The 12,548-nt window shown below is 42.6% G+C and overlaps 1 protein-coding gene across 1 annotated transcript in view; it reads left to right on the top strand.

The window, feature by feature from the left end:
* The first annotated feature begins 2,951 nt into the window (after nt 1-2,951).
* The window catches only part of cyp51 (cytochrome P450, family 51), a 49,135-nt gene continuing 39,538 nt past the window's right edge, over nt 2,952-12,548 (top strand). The window contains exons 1-2 of the mRNA XM_078535605.1: nt 2,952-3,251; nt 9,013-9,111. Of these exons, the coding sequence (XP_078391731.1) occupies nt 3,087-3,251; nt 9,013-9,111 (264 nt within the window). The 5' untranslated portion in view covers nt 2,952-3,086. The remainder of the gene's footprint in view (nt 3,252-9,012; nt 9,112-12,548) is intronic.

Below are 12,548 nucleotides of genomic sequence, written 5' to 3'. Positions count from 1 at the left end.
ATGGAGTGAATTGAATTGGCTGAAGACTGATTTCTGTAATGCTGGGGATCTCCAGTTCCAGTAGAGTTGATTTCGGTAGACAAGTAGTTGGTTTTGATGTTCCAGTGGTGTTGACTTTGGCAGAGAGGGAGAGAGATCGGGCTACCTGCGAAATGGCGATTTGCAGGGGTACTGTGTGTGGCTGTAACTTCTGAGTCAAACTTCCAGCACTTGCTCTCTAAGAACATCCACCAACAGACAGACACCAGGGCAGCTTTTCAGCTCACTTCTAACTCCTCCTTTGTATATTCCAAGTGGAAAGTGAATTCACAATTCTGTCTCGGTATTGCTCACATTTCTTTATGAGATGATACTCATCTCCCATTATGTCCCATTTTCTCTATACCGGAGGGGACAATTAGTTTCTGGGTGTCTTTAGGAGTACCTTGTCTGGTAACAGTGTGGGTTCCATTACCACTTAGGGAGTCACCCTGCAGCATTCCAGCCAGTGACTTGTGGGCATCTTAAAAAAACTCAGTCTTATTTTTAAAGCCCAATATTTCTGGATGTAAGCAGAGGGTATCAACTGTTCCACACTGCTGATCTCAGTTGCTGACCATTGGCTCAAGGAGACTCCCATGTCTCCAGTCTAGCTCCTCCAGGGAAGAGTAGCTCATTGTTCACCTCCGCGAGGAGTCTCTATGGGAACCTGGTTTCTCCACGATCTCGCTTCTGATTGGGATGTGATGTCACTGCATGGCAATGCCCTCATGCTGATGGGTGTTCTCTTGGTGGTTAATGATGTTGAATAATGGGACTGATTTATTTAAAATATTGTTTCAAAATCTCCTGGAATGCTTTCTTCGGCCACTGGGGGACTGATGCTGATTCTGGTAGACTTACGGCCATTCTGGGAGGGCTGGCAGCCCTAGAGGGTGTTTTTTTTTGCAAAAATATACTTTATTCATAAAATATCTTCAACCACATTCCAAACCATTTCAAAAACACCATTACAAGGGTACAATCAGATTCAACTTTTACAAAATGTATCACCAGGTGCATCAGTACAAACAATATTACAATCATTTTCAGCCTTTCATTTTGAGCTGTACGGCCCGAGGGGATTTAAACAGTTCCCAGCCCCTCGGTGCGCTGTGGCAGAAAGGTCTTAGGCAGCGACCCTTCCCCAATGCGCCTTTGCGGCGGCTGCCCCAAGCTTTAGTGCGTCCCTCAGCACGTAGTCCTGGACTTTGGAATGTGCCAGTCTGCCACACTCGGTCGGGGACAACTCTTTGCGCTGGAAGACCAACAAGTTTCGGGCAGACCAAAGCGCGTCTTTCACCGAGTTGATGATCCTCCAGCTGCAGTTGATGTTTGTCTCGGTGTGTGTCCCTGGGAACAGCCCGTAGAGCACAGAGTCCTGTGTCACAGAACTGCTCGGGATGAACCTCGACAGCAACCACTGCATCTCTCTCCAGACCTTCTTTGCAAAGGCACAATCCACAAGGAGGTGAACAATGGTCTCTTCCCCACCACAGCCACCTCGAGGGCAATGTGCCGAGGGGATGAGACTCTGGCGTGTAGGAAGGATCTGACGGGGAGGGCCTTTCTCACCACCAGCCAAGCCACGTCTTGGTGCTACTTGGAAAGTTCTGGTGATGAGGCATTCTGCCAAATGACTTTGACAGTCTGCTCGGGGAACCATCCCACAGGATCCACCCTCTCCTTTTCCCTCAGGGCCTCTAAGACGTTACGTGTCGACCACTGCCTGATGGACTTGTGGTCAAAGGTGCTTTTCTGCATAAATTTTTCCACGAGGGTCAGGTGGTACGGCACGGTCCAACTACTTGGAGCGTTCCGCGGCAGCGTGGCCAGACCCATCCTTCGCAACACCGGGGACAGGTAGAAACTCAGCATGTAATGACACTTGGTGTTTGCGTACTGAGGGTCTACGCACCGCTTGATGCAGCCACACACAAAGGTGGCCATCAGTATGAGGGCGATGTTGGGCATGTTTTCTCCCCCTTTATCTAGAGGCTTGTACATTGCGTCCCTGCGGACACGATCCATTTTTGACCTCCAGATAAAGCGGAAGATGTCTCGATTGATCGCCACCACGCAGGTGTGTGGAATGGGCCAGACCTGCACCACGTACAGCAACAGCGAGAGGGCCTCACACCTGATGACCAGGTTCTTACCCGCAATGGAAAGGGAGCGTCGCTCCCACATGCCCAGTTTCCTTTTCACCATAGACACTCGCTCCTTCCAGTTTCTAACGCATGCCCTGGACCCTCTGAACCATATCCCCAGCACCTTCAGGCCGTCAGCCCTGACAGTGAAGGGGACAAAGGATCGGTCAGCCCTAGAGGGTGGTTTTTTTTTGCAAAAATATACTTTATTCATAAAATATCTTCAACCACATTCCAAACAATTTCAAAAACACCATTACAAGGGTACAATCCGGTTCAACTTTTGCAAAATGTATCACCAGGTGCATCAGTACAAACAATATTACAATAATTTACAGCCTTTCATTTTGGTCAGCCCTAGAGGGTAGTGGTTGGGGGCATGGCTTGCAAACAAGGCCTCAACATATCCTCTCATCCAAAAGATGGCACCTGGGACAGTGCAACACTCCCTCAGTGTCAGCCTAGATTTTTTAAATTGGAAAAAAAACAACAAATTAGTGGGTCAGGCTTTTCAGAGTTACAGCATCTGCGGAGTATCATGCTAATGACTGACTATACAAGGTGCTCTCTTCCTGGTGACTGGAATATTTATGCAGAAAGGGAGCCACCATTCTGATAAGGGGGAGGTGGCCAGCTCTCCACTGGAGCCGCGCCTCCCCTTGTGACATCATATAGTCAGACATGGGTAGAGCAGCGAGTAGCCAATGGGAGCCGCACGGCTCTGTGTAGCCAGTTTGATGTATCACTAAGTGGGAACACCCTATTGCCTTTACTGAGGAGGTTGCAGCTTGGAATCTGCCGGTCTACATCGCCAGCCGCTATTTTGGCTGCTCGGTCACGGCAGATATTTCAGTCGAGAACCTCCAGATCTGCCGAAGAACCGGAGGCCGTCGGTGCACACAGAGGAGGAGGAGGAGGATGCTGCTGTTGCTGGAGGCCGGCACATCTCTTATAGAAAATGCCGTGGAAAGGGTGGTGGAGGGTAGCTTCACATCTACGGTGCTGGTCACTTCAGCTTTTATCTTGAGTGTGGCGTATTTCTCCAAAATGACTTTAAAACAGGCTGAAAATGAGAAGGGTCTGGTATGTATGATACATTTCTTGCCTTTGTAGTTTGGAAATGTTCCTATTGGATTATTAATGGGCATGAAAAAATTATGTTGGAAACTGCTTTTCTTGCTGCATCTCCCATTTCATCATGGTTCACGTGTGGTTTTCTGATCTGATTAAAACCTTAATCTTATGTTTAATTTTGAAATAATAAAGGTTTATTTTGAATGCTTGTATCATGTTTGAATTAGTTCATCAAAAACTAGCTGTAGTGATGCAGATGTTTCAGTCAAGTTAAACTGCAATGAATGAATTAAATGGGTTTCTGTTGATGCCCACAGTCTGACAAAGTAGCTCTGGGGTTGTAGTACTACTGTATTGCCATTTGCCACTAATAAAAATGCAAAGCAAATGCAAGTCCACTACTTTTGGAGCTTGAAAAGTGCTCGGTCTACCTCAAATTACCCTGGAAAGGCAAAGATTTGAACAACAGGCTAAGGAAGCTGTTTCACGCTGTTACTAGGCAGCGGATACATGAGTGGTATATTTCAGTACCAGGATGCTGCTATCAATCCAAAAAGATATTCTGCCTCCCACACAATTGAGCAATGTGTATGAACTTCAGTGCTGGTGAAAGGGAGTTCAAGCACCCTCCAATCCTGCAGCAACCACACTAGACTCAAGCTTCTTTCACCGGTTTTATTCAGGCATATGCAGGGGAGACTGTATCCATACAAGATGGGCAAGATGGGTACAAGCTCCCTGAATGGTTACATTTCCTTGCAGTTATACTTTTCCTTTTCCTTATCTTAACCTATTTGCATGCACCAATGATCAATGTCTACACCTCACTTACACACATAATTAGTTTTGTCTATCCTATTCATTCACACACATAACTAGTTTTGTCTATCCTATTATCTTTGATGCGTACATGTTTTAACCTTGTTGCAGGACCCAAGCATTTTCACACATACTTAGATAAAAGCAAAATACTGCGGATGCTGGAAATCTGAAACAAAAACAAAAATTGCTGGAAAATGTCAGCAGGTTTGACAGCATCTGAGGAGAGGAAGACAGAGTTAACGTTTCGAGTCCGTATGACTCTTCATCAGAACTAAAGAGAAATAGAAATGTGGCGAAATATAAGCCGTTTAAATGGTGGGGGGACAGGTGGAGCTGGATAGAGGGCCAGTGATAGGTGGAGGCAAAGGAGAGATTGCCAAAGATGTCATAAACAAAAGTCAAAGGGGTGTTGACGGAGGTGATATTAGCTAAAGGATGTGAAGGTGACATTAAGGGTAGAAAGCAGGATGAGCAAGTGACAGATGGCCCTAGTGGGGGTGGGGTGGGGGGGAAGGGATCGAAATAGGCTAAAAGATGGAGATAAAACAATGGATGGAAATAAATTTTAAAAATAATAATAGAAGTAGGTGGGAAAAGAAAAAATATATTAAAAAATATATAATAATTATTAGAAAAAAGGGGATGATGATGGAGGAGAGAGTTCATGATCTGAAGTTGTTGAACACAATGTTAAGTCCAGAAGGCTATAAAGTGCCTAATCGGAAGATGAGGTGCTGTTCCTCCAGTTTTTGTTTCACACATACTTAGTTTGATCTATCCTATTATCTTGAGACACTCGTATATGATCACATTATCCACTCCTATTCAATGTGTATACACAGTTCTTGATTCTTATCTGCTCTAGACTATGACCTTTGGTTTATCAAAAGCCACCTCTTTGTCCATCGTATTTGGTTTTTAGCCCTTTCATCTCCCCCTTCACCAGGTATGCAGGTTGTACGTCCCAACCAATTTAAGATAATTAGTCAAGCTTGTAACACTTTATTTATGCTTGCTAGAAGCTATAAATTCATATGCAGGAACACCTTCTCTGCAAACAAAAGGAATATGTTCAAGCCTTGTACATTTTTTGAATTACCTGGAAGATTGGGGAGCCTATAGTTCTCTGTTGCTTTCTCCATGACAAAGCCTCGGCCAATTAGAGTTGACATGCCAACCAGTAAGCACCCTTTTCCCCTGTAGTATAAATTATGATCATTTGAAAATTGGCCTTCTTACATTTATCCTGATGAGTGCAAGATGAAAAGAATTGGCAACACGTCTCTCTTTTCCACAATATTCAAATTATTTTGTACTAGAACCACTAAAAAGAAGGATCCTTTTGGCCACCTTGCTGTTTAGAGAGAACTTTGTGCACTTGTATCAAAACACATAAGCAAATTAGTAAACTCACTGCATCAAAATGAAACTTTTAAAAAAGAGTATGTAAACAATTATAATAAACAATTGATTAAAATGTTATCGAAAAGATTTGCTACTCTAGAAAATCTGATGACTCCTTCCTCAGTCATTATAGAAGAAGGCAAGAAATAGGGGCAGGAGTAGGCCATTTGGCCCCTAATGTCTGCTCCGCTGTTCAATAAGAGCATGGCTGATCTGATTGTGGCCTCAACTCCACTTTCCTATCCGTCCCCCATAACCCTTGACTCCCTTATTGATCTAATGTCTATATAACTCAGAGCCTTGCATATATCCAATGACCCAGCCTCCAGTGTTCTCTTGGGGAAGAGAATTTCACATATTAACAATGGTGCAGGCATTGATAAAATGGCAGAGATTTGCATTTGGTCTTTACTAATGAGAAGGCAGGGAGGTGATTCCTGAAGTAGTTGTGAGTGAGATGAGTGATCTTATGATAGATAAAAGGAAAGTTTTTAGCTAAAGGATGGCAAAATGCAAGGCCTGATGCATACATGAGGATCTTGAGGGAGATGAGGGAGGAAATTGCAGTGGCCTTAAAGATTATATATCAGGACTATTTGTGTGAACAGTTGTCAGTGTAGTAACCATTTTTAAGAAGTAAGAGAGATAATCTAGATGTTTAGAGTTTATGGTAGGGAAAATTTTATAATTAAGGAAAAAAATATTATGTAATATTTATGTAAAAAAAATGTAGCCCATGGATTTCAAAAGGGTTGATTGTGCTTGACAAGCCTTCAGAACTCTTTCCCAAGATAACAGGCATGATGGATGGGGAAACACACTAGATATTATGTTACATGCACTCGAGGAAAGTCTTTAACAAGGCCCCACGGATTGGACTTACAGGAGGTAGTGAGAAAGCCAGTTTAAGGAAAAAAACCTACTTGACCTCGTCCTCACGAAACTATCTGTCGCAGATGCATCTGTCCTTGGCAGTATTGGTAGGAGTGGCCACCTCACAGTCCTTGTGGAAATTAAGTCCCACCTTCATACTGAGGACATCCTCAGTCGTGTTGAGTGGCACTAGATAGATGGCACTGGATAGGTTCTGAACAGAACTAGCAACTCAAAACTGGGCATCAACTGTGGGTCAACAGGAACAGAAGTGTATTCTGCCACAATCTGGCACATCTCCACTATACTATTGCCATCAGCCAGGTGACCAAATCTTGTTCAATGATGTGTGGAAGTGAATGTTAGGAGGAGCACCAGGTGCATCTGAAAATAAGGTGCCAACCTGGTATAGCTATAACACAGGACTACATGCATGCTAAATAGCTGGAAGCAGCTGTTGTAGACAGAGCCACAAGATCCCAAATAGGATGACTGGTGGTGGACAATTAAAGAACAAACAGGAGGAGGAAGCGGAAACTCCGTGCGCATCTCCATCCTCAATGATACCAAAACCCAGTGAGCGAATGCTAATGACAAGGCTGAGGTATTCACAACCATCTTTAGCCAACAGGCCCTGAGTGGATGACCCATATCAGCCTGTTCTTGCGCTCCTCACTATCACAGATGCCAGAATTTAACAAATTCTATTCACTCCATGTGTGAAGAGGAGATGTTACACTCTCCGATCCTGCAACGACCACAGAGACTCAGGCTTCCTTTTAACCGGTTTTATTCAAGTATATGCAAGGGACCCACAATCATTCCTAAGAATGAAGACCCATCTCCCTGATTGATTACATTTCACTACTTTTGTATCTTTTCTTATCATAACACATTTGAGTACATTTGAATACATCCAATCTGTAATCAACACACTGGTTTCATGCTATCTTTATCCTATTGAGTACATAAACATGTGATTTTGCTGATCAATTATTCTAATGGATGTATACATAATTATATTATCCAATCAGAATTAAAACACGTACACAAAGACCTTGGTTCTTACAATTCAAGACTGTTTGTGTTACATCAATGACATGACTGTCACTGGATACCCTACTATTACCGTCCAGAGGATCAACTTTGACCGGGAACTTAATTAGACCAGCTATGTAAATACCGATCAGGCAGACTGTTTTGTCCTGGATGATGTTGCACTTTTTGAGTGCTGTTGGAACTGCATTCATCCAGGCAAGTGGAGAATATCCCATCACACTCCTGACTTGTCATTGGTTGGTGGTGGAAAGGCTTTACTGAGCCCCAGAATTCCCAGCCTCTGACCTGCAGTTCCAACAACACCCCGGAAGCGCAACACCTTCCAGGACAAAGCAGTTCACTTGATCAGCACCTCATCCACTACCTGAAACATTCACTTTCTTCACGAGTACTGTGGCTGCAATGTGTAGGATCTATAAGATGCACTGCAGCAACTCTGCAAGGCTTCGACAGCACTTCCCAAACCCGTGACCTATTTTGCCAGAAGGACAAGGGCAGCAGGCACATAGGGACAACACTAATTCCAAGTTCCCCTTAGGAAATATATTGCTGTTCCTTAATTGCTGTTTGGTCAAAATCCTGGAATTCCCTACTTAATGTGCTGTTGGTGTATCTTCACTGCATGGAATACAGTGTTTCAAGAAGGCCGTTGCAAACACGATGGGCTGAATGGCCTTCTGTGTCGTTAAAATTCTGTGATTCTGTGAAGGCAACTCACCACCACCATCTCAAGGATAATTAACTATGGATGTTGGCTTTGCTAGTGATGGCCACATCCCTGAGTAAATCATAATAATAACTAGGGAAGAGTAAGAGGTTTGGAATTAGGGTGAGGATGGTAGGAGATATGGGCAGTTTTCAGAATTGTTGGCAGTGGCTAGTAGTATGCCACTTCCACTAAATATATTATTAATAATTTGGATACAGAGGGAGTTGTTTTACAGTTTACAGGTGCTCTCAAATAGGATGTACAGTTAATTCTTTAGACCAAAGGAATGCGCAAAAGATATTGTTAGGTTGGGAGGTTAAAAAAAGTGTTAGATGGATGTGTTAAGTTGATAATGCCATTAAAAACATCAGTTAGATTGGTGTGCAGTATTAAGCTCCACACTGTAGCCAGGATATTGACTCTTTCGAGAGCTACAAGTAGGATGCTGCTTAGTACGAGGAAATACAAATAAGAAGACTTGAAAATCAAGTATTTTCCATTCCAAGCTTGCTGATTATGGCATGATCTGTTAGAGTTTGTTTATATTATGAAAGGATGGAACTGGGTAGATTGTTGAGGGGCCTTATATAGAAGATTAAGTGCAAGTATTTTGGAAAAGGGGGTGCGAGATACTATTTGCCCAGATTTGTGGGGATGTGGAATTCACCCCATGTTAGTGGTTGAGGCAGAAACGATGCCAGTGTTCAAGATGAAATTGGGTAGGTGGATGGAGGAACAGGCTGAGTAAATAAGATCAGAACTATGTGGTTGCATGAAGGATAAACACCAACATGGCCTGATTGGACCAAATGAAATGTTTCATGTTCTAACTGCTAGTGTATTTCTTTTGAATCTACTGTTTTTGTTTACTATGTTATTTCTGTGAAACATTTTTTTCTTCAGAAATACCCACCTTATATTCATTCCAATATTCCATTCCTTGGACATGCAATTGCTTTTGGAAGAAGTCCAATTGAATTTTTAGAAAACGCATACTGCAAGGTAAGTGCTAATTACCATAGATCACAATGTGTAAGTTGACCTTTAAAACCTCAAAATCTTCCTGAAAACTTATATGCCAAGCATGAAATGTGAAACACCTGTGTTGGTGTAGGTGGTTACCATTTTGAAACGTGAATAAAAGACATAACACTGGTAATACAAATTTAATCAATGTGACATGTTTTATTGATTCAATTAACTCCACAAGGATACTTCTAACCACAATCAAAACATTTTAAAAGTTGTTTCATTCATATTGCCGATCTAACGTAATGGGTACTTGTGTTTTTGCTGCTGTCTGATGGAAACGGGTAATTTTGGCATCAAGGGGCAGGTTTTTCCGGTTGGCGAGCGGGGGCAGGGCCCGCCGAACTGTCAACAGCCTATTAAGACCATTAAAAAACTAATTAACTTGATTGTTGGACCTGCCAGTCCAGCCTTAGGGTTGGCGGACAGACCAGGAGCCCAGGCGGGCCTCGGAAAAAGCATAAAACCTCATCCACGGGCAGGATGAGGTTTCACGAGAGCTTTTAAATGTTTATCAAATGTTTAAATAAAAGTTAAGGACATGTCACATGAAGGGACATATCAGGGAAATTTTTTATTACCTTTCTGTCAACTTTTGAATCGGAGCTGATCTCCCTGAGGCAGCGTTTTGTCTCAGGGAGATCTGTGCGCTCTTTTGCGCACATGTGCAGGCCCCGACTCTCGCTCATCCCCCTGCCCGCTTGGGGAGCGCTGAGCGCTTCCGGGCGCGTGTCACACTGGGTGGGCCTTAATTGGCCTGCCCATGTAAAATGGCGGCTGCGCGCCAGCTCCCGCCCAGCCTGCACAACAGGGAGAACATTCTCCCCATGGCTCCCAGCGTATTTTTAAATTTCAATGTTTAGAGAAGGGTATTTAAGTTAAAGCTAGACAGCTTTACAAAATGTTCAGCTGATGTTGCACTGGGTTTACAATCCAAATGGTATCATTTCTTCAAATAGTTGGGAGTTCTGTTGGACTCTGTATTTAACCTGCCTGCTTAGTTTCACATGACTATATGTGCATCGTAAATGCTTCCTAAAAAGGGAGTCAATGTTTATTGGAGCTTAAAAAATATACACCTGCCCACCTTTCCCACAGATTGGTAGATATTTGGAATAACCCACAAGTAGGAAAAAAGAGCAGAGTGAGTATTTGGTTAACAATGGAATTGAAGCCTATATGGAAGAATATGGCCATGGTTAATTGCTTTTGCAAAGCTGAAGCTTCTTCTTACGCGCCTAGGATCAGAGGAATGTCATAATGTGAAGTTAAATTGTCTAAAGTATTGGTTATATTCTTGGAATTTCACTGGTTTACAAACATGTAAAGGAGAAACATTATAATCTTCCTCTTGGGTATTTACCTCCTTCAAGAAATGAAATACGCAGTGAGTGTATGACATCATAAAATTTGTAGTCTGTTGAGAGGAATAGGTTTTCTGGGTGAATGGCCTTTTTCATGGAACACTTTGTTTGACTTAAGGCAGGTTAATAACTGCAATTTAAATGAACAGCAAAAATATTGCAGATGCTGGAAATCTGAAATAAACGTAGAAAATACTAGAAACACTCAGCAGGTTTGACAGCATCTTCTATGCAGAGAGAAAAGAATGGCTAATGTTTCAGGTTGGGAAAGATCCTTGATCTTAATCCTTAATCCAAACTTTGTCTTTTCATAGCTGCTGTCTGACCTGCTGAGTGCAGCGCAGAATTTTCCTTTTTTTTTCAGTAATATAAATATCCAGATTATATCTCCACTCATTTTTCCACCGTAAACAATGAACCTGTGAATGTTACTTCACAATAAGTACCAGAGTCACCCTCATCGCTCTTCTGGCTTTTATCAGTGTGTTTTTTTTTTACGTTCTTTGGACATTATTCCTTAAATTATGTATCAAGTTAGAAGTGTAGCTTTAATCATGGATTATGTAAGATGAGTTTGACTTACAATGAAGCACCCTTGAGTTGGTACTCACTTGTTTTTCTTGAAGATAGGCTTCCTTTCTTGAAGATTGGCCATAGTCTCATTTATCTCACACCAAAATAATTTTCCTTTGCCAAGCATTCCATGCACAGTGAATTTATGAATCATGTTTTCTGTACAAATGGATTTTACATGTTTAGGTAGGTAATCCTGATGGAGTTGTGTGGTCCAATCCTATTAACTATTTGACCAAAATCATATATTTATATCCACATTAAAATCCATCTGCTATTCCTAGTTTCATCCAGCTAATTGGACTGATCCTAAGACCATAAGACATAGGAGCAGAAATTAGGCCATTCGGCCATCGAATCGGCTCCGCCATTCAATCATGGCTGATTAGTTTCTCAACCCCATTCTCCCACCTTCTCCCTGTAACCTTTGATCCCCTTACCAATCAAGAACCTATCTATCTCGGTCTTAAATACACTCAATGACCTGGCCTCCACAGCTTCTCTGGCAATGAATTCCATAGATTCACCACTCTCTGGCTAAAGAAGTTTCTCCTCTTCACTTTACTCTGAGGCTGTGCCCTTGGGTCTTAGTCTCTCCTACTAATGGAAACATCTTCCCCACGTCCACTCTATCCAGGCCTTTCAGTATTTTGTAAGTTTCAATCAGATCCCCCTCATCCTTCTAAACTCCATCGAGTATAGACCCAGAGTCCTCAAACGTTCCTCATATGTTAAGCCTTTCATTCCTGGGATCGTTCTCGTGAACCTCCTCTGGACCCTCTCCAGGGCCAGCACATCCTTCCTGAGATACGGGGCCCAAAATTGCTCACAATATTCTAAATGTGGTCTGACCAGAGCCTTATAAAGCCTCAGCAGCACATCCCTGCTTTTATATTCTAGTCCTCTTGAAATAAATGCCAACATTGCATATACCTTCCTAACTACTGACTCAACCTGCAAGTTAACCTTAAGAGAATCCTGGACTAGGACTCCCAAGTCTCTTTGCACTCCAGATTTCTGAATTCTCCCCCCCGTTTAGAAAATAGTCTATGCCTCTATTCTTCCTACCAAAGTGCATGACCTTACACTTCTCCACGTTGGTATTCCATCTGCCACTTCTTTGCCCATTCTCCTAACCTGTCCAAATCCTTCTGCAGCATCCCGCCTCTTCAATACTACCTGTCCCTCTACCTATCTTTGTTGGATGCCGTCATGGTTTCCCAGTTCAGCTGCTTAATGGCTAATGTTGGCAGTTGTGAAGTTGATTGCACTATTGTGGAATTACATTGGTGCATTAGATTTTCAAATCGATGTGTTATGCTATGAATGATTTGGCTGCAAGTTTTAGGCTGCGTTCGCTGCTGAATTTTCAAAAGTTGCTGTTTTGAGATTGAGTTTGAGTATGACCATAAAATAAAAAAAATCTCAAACTACCCACATACAAACCACCACCAAAACCCCCTAATTCTCAAC

The sequence above is a fragment of the Cetorhinus maximus genome, chromosome 3 (assembly GCF_964194155.1).
Source record: "Cetorhinus maximus chromosome 3, sCetMax3.hap1.1, whole genome shotgun sequence".
NCBI classification, from domain to species: Eukaryota; Metazoa; Chordata; class Chondrichthyes; order Lamniformes; family Cetorhinidae; genus Cetorhinus; species Cetorhinus maximus.
Note: the sequence above shows the minus strand (reverse complement) of the source record. Positions and strands in the feature narration are given on the sequence as shown.